This window comes from Thamnophis sirtalis, unplaced genomic scaffold, assembly GCF_051295495.1.
Source record: "Thamnophis sirtalis isolate CommonGarterSnake01/CBP01778 unplaced genomic scaffold, rThaSir2_p1.2 scaffold_2, whole genome shotgun sequence".
NCBI classification, from domain to species: domain Eukaryota; kingdom Metazoa; phylum Chordata; class Lepidosauria; order Squamata; family Natricidae; genus Thamnophis; species Thamnophis sirtalis.
This window is the reverse complement of record NW_028261382.1, coordinates 31,211,000-31,230,192: the sequence shown is the minus strand read 5'-3', so window position 1 is coordinate 31,230,192 and position 19,193 is coordinate 31,211,000. Positions and strand designations below refer to the sequence as shown.

Below are 19,193 nucleotides of genomic sequence, written 5' to 3'. Positions count from 1 at the left end.
CTCCTCAGTTTAAGTTGCTTCTCTCCTTGATTAGTTTCCATCAGTTGCTTCTTGTCCTGCCCTCAGCTGCTTTGGAGAATAGCTTGACTGCCTCTTCTTTGGGGCAGCCCCTGAGATATCGGAAGACTGCTATCATGTCTCCCCTAGTCCTTCTTTTCATTAAACTAGACATATCAGTTCCTGCAACTGTTCTTCATATGTTTTAGCCTCCAGTCCCCTAATCCTCTTTGTTGCTCTTTTCTGCACTCTTTCTAGAGTCTCATCATCTTTTTTTTACATTGCGGCAACCCAAATTCTATCTTTTCCTTGAAGACGTTGCACTTCTCATCCAAGACGCTTCCTTAGTTCCAAAGAAGCTCCTTGGATGTGAAGTGAAACGTCTTCAAAGAAAAAAACAAGGAAGTCTAGTTGCCTCTTGAAAAAAGCACCTTTGGGACAACCGTGGCCTGGATGATTGAGAATCTCCACAGATACTTCCAAATCCTCAAAACAATTCGTCAGTTTCTCTGAAGCGTGACCATTTCCTTCCCGCTTTGGAAGGAAAGCACACATCTCCCCTATTTCATGCCACGCACAACCCTGCTCATTATTTCCGCAATCTAAAACACAAAGGAATCAATATATTTTTGTCGTTATGCTCGCTGGCCCCTGCCCTGCGCTCCCCAAACACCCACCCCACCCCTTCCCCCTTTGGTGCCATAATCTTGGCTGTCATTTGAGGTTTTAATTGTGTTGTTTCCTCTGGTGTGCCGAAGTAAATCTTATCTGTTTGGGATTAAAATTCAATGAAGGTCAAGGCGGTTGGAGAATTTACCAGCCAGCTGCAATTAATGTTTGTTTTGCCTTTGATAAATTGGAACGCTTCCCTTCTCCGGAAGTGGAGTGGATTTCAGAAGCTGTAATTCTTCCATTTCTCTAGCATGAGAAAGCAACCTGTCACTTCTCAGTTTGTCATCTGTCATTTCAAGGTCCTGGGCATATGTCTGATATGTTTTATGATGATTATTTGGGCTTCTTGTGTCAAAACATTTAAAGCCACTAATTAGTCTCCCCATATAAAGTGTTGGATTAAACAAAATGTGTCATTCAGCCGCCTTGCTGCTTCCTATCTCCCTGCCCCCACCTGCTTAATTACAGTTTCCCCTCATTATAAATACTCACTGAGGGTTTTTGTTTGTTTGCTTATGATATTTTCTTCCATCACTTCTGAGACAAAAGCAGCATCCCTTAAGAATTTTTCGCTGATGCTGCCTGTCAGACAGGTTGGTGATAGGATGAGCTAATTCTAGGACTGCTATTTGAATTCTATTGCATTTCTCTTCACACAAACGAGAGCGGGGAGAGGGAGACAGAAGAAAGAGAGAGAAGAGTGAGAGAGAAAGAGAGAAGAGAGAGGGAGAAGAGGGAAGAGAGACAGAGAAGAGAGAGAAGAGAGACAGAGAAAAGAGAAAAGAGAGAGAGAAGAAAGAAGAGAAAGAGGAGAGGGGGAGAGAGAAAGAGAAGAGAGAAGAGACAAGAGAAGAGAGAGAAGAGAGAAACAGAGAAGAGAGAGGGAGAAGAGGGAAGAGAGACAGAGAAGAGAGGGAAGAGAGACAGAGAAAAGGGAAAAGAGAGAGAGAAGAAAGAAGAGAAAGAGGAGAGGGGGAGAGAGAAAGAGAGAAGAGAGACAGAAGAGAAGGGAGAAGAGAGAATGCATACAAGGTTAGAAAAAATGTAAAAGCTGCATATAGATTAAAAACCATATTATATTTTTGTTAGGTATAGTTCCAGAAAAGTACGATAAAGGAAATGTGTATTTAATATTACATGTTTTGACAGCAGCAAGAGTTGTATTTGCACAGTACTAGAAAAATGAGGAAACACCAAGAGAAGAGGATGTAATTAATATATATATATATATTTGTGCAGAAATTGACAGATTGACATTAAAGATAAAAGAAAAGAAAGATATAGAGTATTTTCAAACAGGCGACTTGTTTTATAAATGGCTGGATAATAGAGGTAGAAATTAGGAGCGGGAAAAGTATTATTATGTAAGCAAATTGAATCAGACAATACACTGTTCACAAAGCACTTATATATGTTAAATGAAAATCTTTATATATAAAAATGGCTGCGTATCTGTGTGCGTGTGTTCCAGCATAACTCTGGAACGCCTTGAGCAATTTCAACCAAACTTGGTACACAGATGACTTACTCTCTGGAGACAAATATTGTGGGGGTAAAACATCCCTACCACCCTTCAGGTGTGTGTGCATCCATGTGTGTATGTCTCTGTGTGGGCCCCTGAAATGAAAAGGACTTAATTATATCTGTAGTGTCAAGTCACAGTACGTTCGACAGTAATAATGTGCATTTTGGATTCAAATTCTGTTAAGATACAGCCGGTTGTGCCTTAAAAAAGCTTCTACTGTACAGCACAGTACTCCACAAGGGGGCTCCCTCTAATACAGGATTGGGATAAATACATACCGGCACAACGCCAGGTTAACAGCTAGTGTATAAATTGTTTAAAAAGAAGAACAACAAACAAATAGCGAAAATGGCAAATGAACTGACACTTGTGTTATTGGAGCAATCAAACTTGGATAGTATCAAGAATTTGGCGAGCACTTGTCTCAAAGACACAGCCTTGACTGAATGAAAGTTGGTAGCTATCGAGTCTACAGTTCACCTACTATGGTGTCCACAAGACATTAGACAATCAAAGTTCACCATTTCTCTCCGTGTCCCACATCCCCCTCTCAGTCTACACATCTCCAAGCTCCTGTGGGCCAGCCCGAGCTGGCTTTGAGACACGAGGAATTTGATTATACCATTATGTAAAGCTTAAAATTAATCTGAAGCCGAGTTCTTTGGCAGATGAGCTCAATACAAATCAAAGAGGAACATTCTCAAATCCCTCTGGAGCAGTACTTCGGAAAGAGCTTAAGCAACACCTTCAAAGAGAAGCAAATTGATGTCCTTGTGAGGCATGTTCTTCTTTTAATCATGCAAAATTAAGTCTTCGCTTTTCTGTGGCTTTGTTCTCCCCCGCAAAAGAGGCCATTGGGTCCTATCTCTTCTCTCTATCTTCCCTATCTCAAGAGGTCTGTCCCCCCACCCTCCACCCCACCCCAAGGGTTGGGAATCGAATGGAAATTCAGAAAGGTATTAATTTTTTAAAAAAAATAAAAAACAAAAAACAAAATAAATGTTTTTAAGAAGAGTCTAGACCAGCGGTTCTCAACCTGTGCGCCGGGACCCCTTTGGGGGTCGAACAGCCCTTTCACAGGGGTCACCTAAGACCATAGAAAAACACATATTTTTGATGGTCTTAGGAACCGAGACACCAATTTTATGGTTGGGGTTCACCACAACACGAGGAACTGTATTAAAGGGTTACGGCATTGGGAAGGTTGAGAACCACTGGTCTAGACAGTCACTTATCTGAAATAGTATAAGTTATCTTGCTTGAGCAGAAGTCTGGACTAGAAGACCCCCAAGGTCCCTTCTATTCTACTCTACTCTACAATACTTTAAAATACTCTACTCTACTCTACCCCACCCCACCCCATCCCTTCTACTCTAGAAGTAGAAGGGAGGGAGGGAAGAGGAAGAGAAAGAGAGGGAGAGAGGGAGGGAAAAGAAGAAGAAAGGATGAAAGGGAGGGAGAGAAGAGAAAAGAAAGAATGAGAAAGAGAAGAGAGGGAGAAAGAGAAAGTCAAAGAGAGGGAGAGGAAGGAAGGAAGGAGATTATAATGAGAGTGAGGGAGGGCTGAGGGAAGTCCTGCCTTAGTATTTTGGCCACCACATGAGTGACGTCGAGCTGGCCACACCCACCCTGGCCATGGCTATTGCCTCTCCCTTCGGAATCACCCCCCGCACGAGTGATGTCGAGTTGGCCACGCCCACCCTGGCCATGCCTACTGCATCCCCCTCCCTGAGGTCAAACACAACCATGATGCAGCCCTCAATGCAATCGAGATGGACACCCCGGTTGTAGAAGGAGCCTACTTACCATGACAGACACATGTAGGATGTGCATCTGCTCGTCCACAATCTCTGAAGGTTCTTGAAGGCTTGGCGGTGTGGCCCGGGAAAGCTGTTCGGCGCTGCTCATGGACACATGGAAGTAGAGGGTGCCATTTTCCAACCACTGCTGCTTCCAGTGCACCAGAGAAAGATCCGTCACCGTTCCCGACATCTCTGCAAGAATTAAAATAGAACTAAGTATTTATACATTGCTAAAAGTGCTCATCTCTGTCAATCATTCTGGTCTGCAATTGTATTTTTAAACTGACACGGTTGTGTTTGCTATGCCTTCCTTATCTCGTCCACATGTTACCCCTTCATGTTCCCTTATTCTTGGAGAAAAGACCTGGTGTATTTAGACCAGGTCATGTTTGTCCCAAAGGTGCTTTTTGAAAAAAATAATCAGTTAGCATTTTTCTAGCATATCAGCACAAAAGTCCCAAAGGTGCTTTTTTTTTTCAAAAGAAAGCTGGACTTTCTTTGTTTTTCCTTGAAGACGTTTTGCTTCTCGTCCAAGAAGCTTCTTCAGTTCTGAAGAACAGTTCTGAAGACTTCTCGTCCAAGAAGCTTCTTCAGTTCCGAAGAACAGTTTTGAAGACCTCGTCCAAGAAGCTTCTTCAGTTCCAAAGAACAGTTTCAAAGACTTCTCGTCCAAGAAGCTTCTTCAGTTCCGAAGAACAGTTCTGAAGACTTCTTGTCCAAGAAGCTTCTTCAGTTCCAAAGAACAGTTTCAAAGACTTCTCGTCCAAGAAGCTTCTTCAGTTCCGAAGAACAGTTTCAAAGATTTCTCATCCAAGAAGCTTCTTCAGTTTCGAAGAACAGTTTCAAAGATTTCTCGTCCAAGAAGCTTCTTCAGTTCCAAAGAACAGTTTCGAAGACTTCTTGTCCAAGAAGCTTCCTCAGTTCTGAAGAACAGTTCTGAAGACTTCTCATAATAATTCGGAAGACTTCTCATAACTGTAGACGCTTTTTGGATAAGAAGTCTTCAGAACTGTTCTTCAGAACTGAAGAAGCTTCTTGGACTGAGAAGTGAAATGTCTTCAAGGAAAAATAAAGAAAAACCCAATTATCTTTTGAAAAAGATAATCTTTGGGACTTATGCACTGAGGTGCTAGAAAAATGCTAACCGATTATAAAATCAATTCAATAATTTGGCCTTATTCACATCATCATGTGAATAAGCAGAGACTTAGAAAGACAAAAACGCTTAAAGTGAAATGGGAAGTTATCTTCTTTATTAATTGTGAATCTCATCAATCACTGTTGTGGCCTGCCAGCAGAGCTGACGGCAGACTCGATGGTGAGGAGGTTGTGGAGGAACATGGGCCAGTCCTGGAGTCTGGGGAAGGCTCTGATGAGGGCTCTGTGTTGGAGGCACAGAGGGGGCAAGGGCCATATGCCAGTTATCAGCTGCCTTCTTAGTCAGACATCAGTGAGGCAGACAAACAGCTGAAGCCTGTGCGCATGCGCAGAGTGGCCAGATGAAGGGAACAGCTAAAGAACAGAGATTCACTTGGGAGTAAAGCCACAGGTGGATGATGAATGGCCCCTCCCCTAGGGAATAAAGAGGAGCAAAAAGGGAGTGGAGTTTGCAGGAGACAATTAGTTTGCTTCATTAGTGTGAAGATTTGTCCGTGACTCTCAGAGACTCCTTGCCAAGTATTTGGAAGATATCGGGCTGGCAGCTCTCCAAGCCTGATAAGGTCTGTGGTTGTAAATACACCCTTGAAAGGCTGTTTGCCAGGACTTTGTTAGATGCGTATGAGAGGAATTCAAGGATCTGCTTTGTGATTTGGTGAAGCCATTCCCAATTAAATGACCGCACCGTGCCGAATTTTAGCATCCAGTCCCCTTTGCTGCTACAAGAACAGAAGTTTTGCTTCTCATTAGCCAAAGGATCCTTTGATAACCAGACAAAAGGGACAATTGCTTCTTTAAACTCCACTGAATGAAAAATCCATCAGAGGTCCATGTCTTCCTTTTATGACTCAATCGAGCAACAGGCAGGAACACAAGTTTAAAAGAAAGCAAAGCCTTCTTCCTTGCATGTTTCCCTATCAGCATTGATTTCTGATAAGTTGGTGCATCTTAATGAATTGTTCCAATTCTACATTAATTATATTAACAATATCATCCTGTCTGACTTATAGACAACTGGAGATTAACCAGACCGAAGGAGGAATATCTGGGCAAACCACAGTTTCTCCTTCCAGAGGGAGCATTACATAGATATTTTTTTAAACATTACTCAGATTTTAACGGAGTTGGAAGGGACCTTATAGGTCATCTAGTCAAACCCCCTGCTCAAGCAGGAGACTCTACACCATTTTTGACAAATGGCAGTCCAGTCTCTTCTTCAAAGCCTCCAGTGATAAAGCTCCCACAACTTCTGAGTAACAGAATAACAACAGAATAACAGAGTTGGAAAGGATCTTGTAGGTCATCTAGTCCAACCCTCCCTCTGCCCAAGCAGGAGACTCTACACCATTTTTGACAAAGGGCAGTCCAGTCTCTTCTTGAAAGCCTCCAGGGATGAAGCTCCCACAACTTCCGAGAGCAAGCTGTTCCATTGATTGATTGTTCTGTTAGAAAGTTCCTCCTTATTTCCAGGTTGAATCTCTCCTTGTTCAGTTTCCATCCATTATTCCTTGTCTGGCCTTCGGGTGCTTTGGAAAAGAGCTTGACCCGCTCCTCTCTGTGGCAGCCCCTCAAATATTGGAAGACTGCTCTCCTGTCTCCCCTTGTCCTTCTTTTCACTAGACTATATAGTATCTATCTATCTATCTATCTATCTATCTATCTATCTATCTATCTATCTATCTATCATCTATCTATCTATCTATCTATCTATCTATCTATCTATCTATCTATCTATCTATCTATCTATCTATCTGTAAGATGTATGTATGTATGTATGTATGTATGTATGTATGTATGATGTATGTATGTATGTATGTATGTATGTATGTATGTAAGGTAAAGGTTCTCCTTGCACATGCGTGCTAGTCGTTCCCGACTCTAGGGGGCGGTGCTCATCTCCGTTTCAAAGCCAAAGAGCCAGCGCTGTCTGAAGACGTCTCCATGGTCATATGGCCGGCATGACTCAATGCCAAAGGCGGATGGAAGGCTGTTACCTTCCCACCAAAGGTGGTTCCTGTTTTTCTACTTGCATTTTTTACGGGCTTTCGAACTGCTGTCATGTCACCCCTTCATCTTTCTTTTCACTAGACTAGACATACAAAAGATATTGATTTCCTGTTCTTGGCTACCTACCAATCACGATCCACTTCTATGACTTTCTCCTGACTTGTTTAGATTGTAATTCAGCCTCAAGTACATTACTTTTATTTATAATACCGGTGTTTCAACAGGGTTGCTGGGAGCTCTCAAAAATTATTTACAGGGCGCTTTTGATTTTCAATTTCCAAACGACACAATCCCATTTTTTATTCATCTGCAGAGGTTTCCGTTGACCAGGGACTATTAAACAAAACAACAGCCTAGCAGAAAATCTGGAGGAAATAAACCCTCAAACATTAAAAGGCATATAATTTCTTCTGTACTTCTTTTTTAAAAGCTAAATGGAAATACATTTGTTTCTGGGTTTGATCCCTCCCACTCTTCCCCCCCCCCCCCGGTCAACACTTGTTAACCTAATCCTGCATAGTTTCTTTTCTGGTAACACTGTACTACTAACCAGAGGATACAAAACCTTTGCCAGACCAATCTTTGAATACAGCTCCTCTGTCTGGAACGCGCACTGCATATCAGACATTAATACAATTGAGTGAGTCCAGAGATATTTCACGAGAAGAGTCCTCCGCTCCTCTGCTCACAATAGAATCCCTTATGCCACCAGGCTCAAAATTTTGGACTTGGGTAACCTGGAACTACACCACCTTTAATCTGACCTAAGCATAGTAATACAATTATCTACTACAACATCATACCTGTCAATGACTACTTCATCTTCAACCACAACAATACATGAGATACAAAATCAAGGTAAACAGCTCCAAACTCAATTGCAGAAAATATGACTTCAGCAACAGAGTGGCCAATGCCTGGAATGCTCTACCTGACTCTGTGGTTTCTTCCCCAAACTCCCCATAACTTTAACCTTAGACTGTCTACTGTTGACCTCACCCCATTCCTAAGAGGTCTGTAAGGGGCATGCATAAGACCACCAGCGTGTCTTCCGTCCCTGCCTTAATGTTCCCTTGTATTCATATGCATTTCATGTATTCAAATTCATGTTTATACTTATATATGTTATCTAATACATACTTGACAAATTAGATAAAATTAGATGAAGTGTTAGTACCACTTTATAATGACTTGGTAAGGTAACACTTGGAATACGGCATTCACTTTTGGTTGCCACGATGTAGGAAAGATGTGGAGACTCTAGAAAGAGTGCAGAGAAGAGCAACAAAGAGCATTAGCAGACTGGGCGCTAAAACATCTGAAGAACGGTTGCAGGAACTGGGCATGGCTAGTTTAATGAAAAGAAGGACTAGGGGAGACTTGATAGCAGTCTTCCAATATCTAAGGGGTTGCCACAAAATAGAGAGAGCCAAGACTCTACAAAGAGTGCAGAGAAGAGCAACAAAGATGATTAAGGGCCTGGAGGATAAAACATATGAAGAATGGGTTGAAAGAACAAAAGAAAGAAAGAAAGAAAGAACGAACGAACGAATGAAAGAAAGAAAGAGAGAAAGAAAGAAAATGGAAGGAAGGAGAGAGAGGGGGAGGAAGAAAGAAAGAAAGAAAATGGAAGGAAGGAGAGACAGAAGAAAGAAGGAAGGAAGATAGAAAGGAAGGAGGGAAGGAAAGAAAGAAGATGGAAGGAAGGAATGGAGGGAAGGAGAAAGAGAGGAAAGAAGGAAGGAAGGAGGGAAAGAAAGAAGATGAAAGGAAGGAGAGAGAGAGGGAGGAAGAAGGGACAGAGAGAAAGAAAGAAGGAAGAATGGAAAGAAGATGGAAGACAGGAAGGAAGAAAGAAAGAAAGAGAGAAAGAAAGAAAATGGAAGGAAGGAGAGAGAGAGGGAGGAAGAAAGAAAGAAAATGGAAGGAAGGAGAGACAGAAGAAAGAAGGAAGGAAGATAGAAAGGAAGGAGGGAAGGAAAGAAAGAAGATGGAAGGAAGGAATGGAGGGAAGGAGAGATAGAGGAAAGAAGGAAGAAGGGAAAGAAAGAAGATGAAAGGAAGGAGAGAGAGGGAGGAAGAAGGGAAAGAAAGAAAGAAAATGGAAGGAAGGAGAGACAGAAGAAAGAAGGAAGGAAGGAAGATAGAAAGGAAGGAGGGAAGGAAAGAAAGAAGATGGAAGGAAGGAATGGAGGGAAGGAGAAAGAGAGGAAAGAAGGAAGGAAGGAAGGAGGGAAAGAAAGAAAGAAGATGAAAGGAAGGGGAGAGAGAGAGGGAGGAAGAAGGGAAAGAAAGAAAAAAAAAAAGAAAGGAAGGAAGCAGAATACCTAGGGGAAGTCACAAAGGCCGTGTTTTGCACTGCATTAGTCAAAACCAGAATCCCAGTCTCAGAGCTGTCAGGCAGGGCTTGTATATGTTTCGGCATGAAGGAGCCTTCAAACCCGAAAGATGTTGTATCTCGAGCAGGAGGGGAGGGGGAGGAGTATCCCTGGGGGGAAACCATCTGACAAGGGTGGAAGAAGAGAAATGGACTGCAGTGGCAAAACATTCTACAGAACATTTGCTTTTAAGGCCGGCCTCACTTCCTGGCCCTTAAGAGCCAACAAACACACCCGTTAAGGAACCACAGAATTAGGAACCTGAAAAGTCTTCATTCCAGGATAAAACATATGAAGAATGGGAAGGATCTAAGGTCTCTTCTATTCTACTCTACTCTACTCTACTCTACTCTACTCTACTCTACTCTACTCTACTCTACTCTACTCTACTCTACTCTACTCTACTCTACTCTACTCTACTCTACTCTATACTCTACTCTACTCTACTCTACACTACTCTACTCTATTCTACCCCACCCCACCCCACCCCTTCTACTCTAGAAGTAGATGGGAGGGAGGGAAGAGAAAGAGAGGGGGAGGGAGGGGGAAAAAGAAGAATGGAAGGGAGAGAAGAGAAAAGAAAGAAAGAGAAAGAGAAGAGAGGGAGAAAGAGAAAGTGAAAGAGAGGGAGAGGAAGGAAGGAGGGAAGGAAGGAAGAAGATGGAAGGAAGGAGAGAGGAAAAAAGGAGGGAAGGAAAGAAAGAAAAAAGGAAGGGGTGGGATTGAAAAAATGTGAGCAACCTGTTCTCTGCCCGGTTGCTTCTAGAGTTTGATCTCTATTTCCCTAAGACTAGCTAGCATTTTGAGGTTGTCCTCAGCATCCAACTAATGGAAGAACCCACTCCTTTGAGACACAGGAGTACCGAAAAACCTGATGGAACATTCCTATTATGTATGTTTCCATTACATTGTGATATATTTTTTTAAACGAAAAGGCTGCCGAGCTAGAAATCTCTGTTTGTATCTCAGCTTTTACAGCCCTCAAGGAATCTTAGAGTTGAGTCACATAAAACCAAAAAGGCTCTTAAAGATTCCGCTGTAAATTTAATTGAATATGAAACCATCTGCTGCGCACACAAGACATTCCATAACAACAACAACAACATCAACAACAATAATAATAAAAAGGAAAGCTAGAGAGAGGGAGGGACAGGGAGAGAGCAAAGTCAGGTAAAGCTGGGTATTTACAAAGCTTACCCATCATTTCAAGTAAACCTTGCTCTGAAAACGGCACGCTAATGCAGAGAGAAGGGAAAATATATATCCCCTCCTTTTTCGATTCATGCCTGATTTGTATCTTTTATCCCAGCTCTTTGATGCATTAATCCCATTGTGAGTCTTAGGAGTGATGAAAAGCCTAATGCAATTTGATGTACTTGGAGGTAATGAATATTTAGTAACCAGATGTTGCATCCCACATATCTTATCTATCTATATATATATAAAAGCCAAATACCACTCATGCATCATCACAACATCTCCAGAACCGTAAAGCCTACAAGCTTGAAATTTGACACATATGTTCCTCTTGGCTTCTAGGTGCACAGTAAGAAAGGATTTTTCGAAATGACCATCAGATCATTAGTATTTCTGCTGCTGCTGATGATGATGTTGTTGTTGTTATTATGTCAATCTTTGGTCAGATTCACAACCTTTGGGGCTGGTTGGTAGCTCAACAACTCGAGTCCTAACCAAGGACCTAGGAACTGTTAAGGTAATGTCAGAGGATATAAGATTATTGTTGTTGTTGTTGTTGTTGTTATTATTATTATTATTATCATCATGCTCTGATGCTAAGGAGTTAGATGTTCTACTCCCCCTCCCCACCTGAAAAGAATTCTGTTTCAACTGCCACTTGGATGTGGACATGGCCAGTGCATGACTCATCCAGCCTGTGGGCTGGGAGTTTAGACATTCTACTCCCCTTCCCCACCATAAAGGGAGAGAAGGGGATAAGATAGGAGGGGCTTCTGTGGGGCAAGCCTGAGGGAGAGAAGGGGAGAGGAGAAGATCAATGGGGCCAGCCTGAGGGAGAGAAGGGGATAGGAGAGGATCAATGGGGCCAGCCTGAGGGAGAAGGGGATAGGAGAGGATCAATGGGGCCAGCCTGAGGGAGAGAAGGGGATAAGATAGGACAGGCCACTGTGGGGCAAGCCTGAGGGAGAAATGGGGATGGGAGATGATCAATGGAACCAGCCTGAGGGAAAGAAGGGGATAAGATAGGAGGCGCTTCTGTGGGGCAAGCCTGAGGGAGAGAAGGGGATAGGAGAGGATCAATGGGGCAAGCCTGAGGGAGAGAAGGGGATAAGATAGGACAGGCCACTGTGGGGCAAGCCTGAGGGAGAGATGGGGATGGGAGAGGATCAATGGAACCAGCCTGAGGGAAAGAAGGGGATAAGATAGGAGGGGGTTCTGTGGGGCAATACTGAGGGAGAGAAGGGGAGAGGAGAGGATCAATGGGGCCAGCCTGAGGGAGAGAAGGGGATAAGATAGGACAGGCCACTGTGGGGCCAGCCTGAGGGAGAGAATGGGGTAGGAAAGGATCAGTGGGGCCAGCCTGAGGGAAAGAAGGGAGATAGGAGGGGAGAGGCTTCTGTGGGGCAATCCTGAGGGAGAGAAGGAGAGAGGAGGGGCGAATCATAACTATTCATTAGTTTTCAAGCTTTCATTGTCAGTTTATCAAGCCCAATCACATAGTTCCATAGTGAAGCACGGGTATCCAACCAACTAGCATATATCGAAGCTTCCTGATTACCATTAGGAATAAAACAAGAAATAAGAGAAAATTAAAGAGAATGAAATGTTTTTTTAGATCCCTTATCATGGATAAACAGGGGCTCCCCGACTTAACACCACAACTGAGCTCCATTTTTTTGTTACTAAACAAAAAGTCATTAAGCTAGTTTTTTTCCCCCTCATCTTATGGCCTTTTTTTTGCCGTGGTTATTAAGTCAATCACTGCAATCGTTAAGTTGTGAAGTGAATCTGCCTTCTTGTTTAGAACACCATTTCCCAGCATGCTCAGCTTCCAGGCGGGTGGACTTCATCTCCCAGATGTCCCCCAACCATCATGGCTGCCAATGGAACATTCCAGAAGTCCATACATGTGGAAACTGAGCCTCCCGGGCCGAGGCTGAGAGGAAGGGATTAATCTTCAAAGATTAGCATGGATCTGAATCTGCCTAAGCTTAATAAGTCTGTCACACTTGGCTCCTCCGTGTGCAATCCTCTATCAAGGAAAAAAAAATAAAGGAGGGGGATATAAAAATTGGATTAACAATTAATAAATAGCTCTCAGGCATACATATGTACTGGCTGCTATGGTTACATGGCTTCCCCAGGCCCTGTTTCGCCCAGCCTTCTAAATCCAGGAAGCATTTTTTAAATTTAAAATGTTTAACATTTCTCATTAAAAATCTCGAGTGTTTCATAGTTTAAAAATAAAAAGCTTTCATTTCCTTCTTTTCCTTTCCTCTCCTTCCCTTTCCTTCCCTTCTCTTTCCTTTCTATTCCCTTTTTTCCTTTCCCTTTCCCTTCCTTCTCTTTTTTCCTTTCCCTTCCCTTTCCTTCCGTTTCATTTCCCTTTTCCTTCCTTTCCTTTCCTTCACTTTCTTCTTTTTCGCTTACTTTCCCTTCCCTTCTTTTCCTTTCCCTTCTTTTGCTTTCCCTTTTCCTTCCCTTTCTTTCCTTTCCTTCCCTTCTTTTCCTTTCCTTTCCTTCCCTTCTTTTCCTTTCCCTTTCCCTTCCCTTTCTTTCCTTTCCTTCCCTTCTTTTCCTTTCCTTTCCTTTCCTTCTTTGCTTTTCCCTTTTCCTTCCTTTCCTTTCCTTTCCTTCCCTTTCTTCTCTTTCATTTACTTTCCCTTCCCTCCCTTTCCTTTCCCTTTCTTTCTCCTTCTCCCCTTCCTTCCTTTCTCCCTCCCTTCCTGTTTCCTTTCCTCTCCTTCCTGTCTCCTTCCTTCCTCCCTCCCTGTTTTCAATGTGTAACAATATCAATATAAAAGCCACATCCACTTAACAACCATGTTACTAATTTAACAACTGCCATCATTCATTCACAGTGATAGGAAAATGGGGCAAATCTCACTTAACAAATTGTCACTTAGCAACATAAATTTTGGGCTTAGTTATGGTCGTAGGTCGAGGACTATCTGTATTGGAAGGAGAATAAAACATTCAAGACTTTTTGGCATGTGCAAAATAACTTTGTAGGCCTAAAGATTCTATTCTTAATTATTTCTTCTCTTTCTCCCTCCTCTTCCTCTCCTCCTCCTCTTCCTTCTCTCCTCCTCCTTCTTTCCCCTTCTCCCTCTCGTTCCTTTCCCTTCCTTCCTTCCCCCTGTCCCTCTCCTTCCTTCCTTCCCCATCTCCCTCTCCTTCCTTCCCTTCCCTTTCCTCTCCTTCCTTCCCTGTCTCCCTCTCCTTCCTTTCCCTTCCTTCCTCCCTTTCCCATCTCCCTCTCCTTCCTTTTCCTTCCTTCCTTCCTCCTCTCCCTCTCCTTCCTTTCCCCCCCCTCCCTTCCCTTTCCTCTCCTCTCCTCTCCCCTCTCTTCCTTCCTTCGTTCCTTCCTTCCAAATTAAAATCTTTATTGGTGGGGTGTGGGTGGTGAATATTTCTGGTCTCCCCCCTCCCAATCTCCAGATACTTTAGAATTTCTTTCAGGATTTCCTGCTTTATTTTTAACATCTGGGGTGGGTGGGTGGAGGGAGACCCAGTCTTCATTCCTTTCCCCATAGCCAAGCCCACCCCTTTATCATTATATCCACCCTGCCTCACCAGGAGTGAAGAAACCACGGCTTCATCCTGGGCGCCTAGAGAGCCACACAGCTGGTAGACATGTAACAGGCTTCTCACTCGCTCCTCTACCCCACCCCAGATGTTCAAAGCTCAGGGGAACCTTTCCCACCGAGAGATTTTTTGTATAAATAACACATCTGTTCAACAGCTCACGGCGGCTGGGGAAAACTCCATCCTGAGCCCCCGACAGGGGAAGGGAGGAGTTTATGGACTCTGTTTGCAAAATGTTATGACTTGCCGCTGAGCCTAAAAAATTAACTTCATAAAATATCCCAGCTCTCTAGAGAGCGACTGCGGCTTTGAAGCTGGGCTCCTTGCAACTCAACGTTCGACACAGCAGGCAAGTGTTTTTTTTCTGGCGCGGCTGGGTTGATATTGTTTTTACGTCTTTAATGATTCTGCAGGGCCCACCTGGAGAAGCTTCATTTGAGAAAGGTGGAGGGTTTGAAGAGGAGCAACCAGAGAAAACCAACGCAAAAGTGGGGATCGCGACAATGTTGTTTCTTCTAAAGCAGGGGTCACCAACCTTTCGGATCCCAGGGACCACTAGATTCATAATTTTAAATCCTGCAGACCGCTAATATGATCTGCCTAATGACTGGCTGTGTGGGCGTGGCTAGGTGGTCAGGTGACTGGGTGGGCGTGGCCAACTCGATGTCACTCACATCAAGGGGCGCCCTCCCAGCCACTCCTCGCCTGCCCCCCTGGGCTCCTTGGGGCCCCCAACAGGAAGCAGTTGCTAGAGCTAAGCAGCCACCATGAGAAAGAGTTGGCAAAAGAGCTCAGTTCAAATTGGATCTGACCGAGAAGGAGGCTCAGCAGAAGCATCTCACTGAGGACTAGGAGCATAGGCTTTCCAAGCAGAGGGAAGACCTGTGGGAGTTCAAGGCCAGGTGCCGGCACCTGGAGGCTCAGTGGGCTGAGATGATCAGCCAGTTCCAAGCCATGATGCAGTCCCACTGGAACCAGGCCCTCTGGCTCTTTGCCACCAGCGGCTCTTCCCTCCAGCCTTTGCCCAAAGCCCCCCACCAGGAGGCTGAAGCAGACCCCAAGTCAGAATTTCTGCCCCCCTCCAACCCACACAAAATGACCCCGAAGGGGGAGATGCTCTGCAGCAACACAAGTGTTCATTGCACATATCCGTCCCAGGGGCCATAGTTTGAGGACCCCTGATTTAGTGCAATATAAAAAAAATGCAAATAATTTTTCTGTGGACCACCAAAATTTTCTCACAGACCATCAGTAGCCCACGGACAACCAGTTGGTGACCCCTGTTCTAAAACACAAGGAAAACCTAGCTGGGGAAAGACAGAAATAGAAGGTGATGCTAGAAAGCAGAGATGCTTGCCTGGAGAAATGGGTTAAAGAAAGAAAGAAAGAAATTTAATAAAGTATATGTGAATTTTTGGATGTTAGAAGGAAGCAGATAGCAGTGATCTGGAAAGGACGACCATCGGATGTCAACAAAGATACAGAATCAATTCCTTCTTCATTAATTTTTGCATCGCGCCAGCAAGAGACATATGGTTGCTTCACAAGTATAATTTTTCTTGGTGCCCAGAGGGCTCAATAAATTAAATGTGTAAATACTGGAAGAGTTTCTAAATAAATATGTTCTAGTAACAATTGAATTGAAATTAGAATAGAATAGAATGGAATAGAATAGAATAGAATAGAATAAAAAAGAATAGAATAAGGGATGGGAAGGGAAGGGAAGGGATAGAACAGAACAGAACAGAACAGAAAAGAATAAGGGATGGGATGGAATGAGATGGGATAGAATAGAACAGAACAGAATAAGGGATGGGATGGGATGGGATGGAACAGAACAGAATAGAATAAGGGATGGGATGGGATGGAACAGAACAGAATAGAATAAGGGATGGGATGGAATGGGATAGAATAGAAGAGAAAGAATAAGGGATGGGATGGGATGGGATGGAACGGAATTGAATAGAATAGAATAAGGGATGGGATGGAATAGAATAGAATAGAATAGCTTTATTGGCCAAGCGTGATTGGACACACAAGAAATTTGTCTGTTGATGTTATTCTCTAGAAGGAAGGATGTACCAATGCCCACTCAACTGGTACACAATAAGCACCCCAGAATAGATTGCCAGCTAAAGGTGACACATTTTCAACAAGTTCAGTTCCACCAATGCATCCAGCCCCAAACGGCTAGGATCACCTCTCTAACTAATGGGGGACTTTGGTTTCAGCACCCTGGATAGCGATCATACAGGAAATCTATTTCTCCGGAATTCTTGCATAGCATCGGACAAGAAAATGTGGTTAAACCTGGATGATCTTGATAGGGTCATGGGGATCCCACTTCCAGGACAGTAACTGTTTAAGAAACACTTTCCCCCCCTCCCCTTGTGAGAACTAGGGACATCATGGTTGGCAACAAAGAGGATTAGGGGACTGGAGACTAAAACATATGAAGAACGGCTACAGGAACTGGGTATGTCTAGTTTGTTGAAAAGAAGAACTAGGGGAGACATGATAGCAGACTTCCAATATCTCAGGGGTTGCCCCAAAGAAGAGGGAGTCATGCCACAGGTGGCATGCAGAGCCCTCTGTGCGGGAATGTGAGCCGTCACCCAGCTCAGTGTGCACCTCCTGCTGGCCAACATATTTTTGAGTTGCACACCCATGTGAAGCAGTGGGAGGAGTGCAGGGGTCATGCACACATGCGTAGTGGGGGCGGGGTGCATTGCATTATGGGTGTAGGCGCATGAGTGAGCAATTTCGGCCCGAAAGGAGAAAAAGGTTCTCCCTCACTGGTGTAGGGTTTCCTGCTCAAGCAGGGGGTTGGACTAGAAGACCTCCAAAGTCCCTTCCAACTCTGTTATTCTGATTTTCTGGCTGCAGAAAGCTCTAAAAAGTTCCCTCTCTGTCCTACAGAAGCCTACGGTCAAAAATCAGCAGCATTTCTAAGGGATGAGATTTGGATGTGAGGCTAAGCCAGAAGAAATAGGAGCCAAATTCAGCAATACTCTGTAGCTGCTCTCAAAGTAAGTCTCTATTTCAAAGAATTCTTTATCACAAACTATATATATGAATGAAAGTAACTGTTCAATTTCATTCGTATCACACAGGCAGATGCGATATCTCGCAAAATAGTGTAGCATTAGCTGTACTTGCCTATAATGGGGGGGGCATTATGTGTTGAAACAGCTTATAGCTGGTACATAATACTAAATAATAATAATAGGGAGGCTCACACTTATTCCATGCTGAATAAAAGATATATATCCAAAAACAAAAGAAAAAGTCTACTGTGCAGAAATGTTGAAACTCAAATCGTTTCAAGGACAAGAGGAGTCTAGGTAAGTTTGGACAGTGTACAAACAGCCTGTTTTGGAATAAGAAACACCTTTTTCAAGCTCAAGATGTTTCGAAGTTGAAATACTTTGCGTGACCTTATCATAAAGTCAAAATGAGATGGAAGACCAAAAAAAAATCTTATAAATAAAATAAAGCAGGTTATGGTTTCATGCAGGAGGTAAATCCGAGGAGGAGGAGGAAAGGAATGACAGAGGGAGGAAGGGAGAAAGACAGGCAGGCAGGCAGGCAGGAAGGAAGGAAGGAAAACAGAAAGGAAGACAGGAAGGAAGGAAAACAGAAAGGAAGACAGGAAGGAAGGAAGGAAGGAAGATAGGCAGGCAGGCAGGAGGAAGGAAGAGAGAAAAGAAGGAAGAAAAGAAGGAAGACAGGCAAGAAGGAAGTAGGAAGGAAGGAGGACAGGAAGGAAGACAGGAAGATAGGCAGGCAGAAGAAAGGAAGACAGGAAGGAAGGAAGGGATGAAGGAAGGAAAGAAGACAGGTAAGGAAGATACTAAAGAAGGAAGGAAGACAAGTAAAGAAGACAGGAAGGAAGATAGGCAGGCAGGAGGAAGGAAGAAGGAAGGAAGACAGCAAGGCAGGTAGGAGGAAGGCAGTAAGAAAAGAAGGAAGGAAGGGAGGGAGGGAGGGAGGGAGGAATGAATGAATGAATGAAGGAAGGAAGGAAGGAAGGAAGGAAGGAAGGAAGGAAGGAAATATTTCAGTTATCCCAATTCTCCATTATTATTTTTTCTGGTGGCAGCAGATACCCAAGGCAGCAATCCATTTTCAAACTTGACAAGACAGTGTCGTATATTGCTTGCCCTCAAAAAGGACTATTAGCAGCAGAAAAAGTCTTGCATTAAAAGATTTTTTTTTAATTTGGCCTCCCTCCTTGCATGGAGGCCTCCCCAGCCCTCTTTTGATTCTCACGTTTTTCTTCTGCTCCCATCCTCCCTTCCAATCGGCTGTTTTCTAACCTGACACACGGACATTTAGTCGAGTCGTGGAATCTACGAGCCTCTTGCGATTGTTTGCCACCTTAACTCCGAAGGAGGGCTCTGGGATTTACCCGTCAAGCAACCCGCTCTGAAAAAGATTCTATTTATTACTTGCTCTCCCTGTTGCTGTGTTTTGCTGATATTCCTAGGTTTTTCCCTGGACCCACACACCTCGGGCAAAGCTGTGAGGTACTGCAGGTAAAGGATCAGTCGCGTTGTGATGTTTTGAGCCTCCCTTCAATTAACTCTTCCAATCTGGCTCTTCTCCAGGAGCAAAATTTGGCTTCCAGGCAAAGATGCAATTTCAAAGCCAGACAATAACAGAAGAGGAAGGGGGGGGGAGAGAGAGGAGAAGGAGGTGGGAAGCGAGAAAGAGTGAGATAAATTTGGGAAACCGTTCAACAGACCCTCGAGGCAAAGAGCAGGGATTTGAAATTTGTCTTGGTGAGGGAAAGGAAAGTTTGAGAGAGAATTCGGGAGGCCATCTTTTGAAAGCTGGCTGTATTTGCCAAGAAAACCAGGGGACTAA

General features: G+C 43.7%; 1 protein-coding gene across 1 annotated transcript in view; it reads right to left on the bottom strand.

The window, feature by feature from the left end:
- Positions 1 to 557: 557 nt before the first annotated feature.
- Positions 558 to 19,193, bottom strand: part of LOC148048561 (astrotactin-2-like) — a 74,979-nt gene continuing 56,343 nt past the window's right edge. The window contains exons 2-3 of the mRNA XM_087707613.1: positions 4,001 to 4,188; positions 558 to 599 (exon numbers count right to left, since the gene is read on the bottom strand). Coding sequence (XP_087563739.1) covers positions 558 to 599; positions 4,001 to 4,188 — 230 coding nt within the window. The remainder of the gene's footprint in view (positions 600 to 4,000; positions 4,189 to 19,193) is intronic.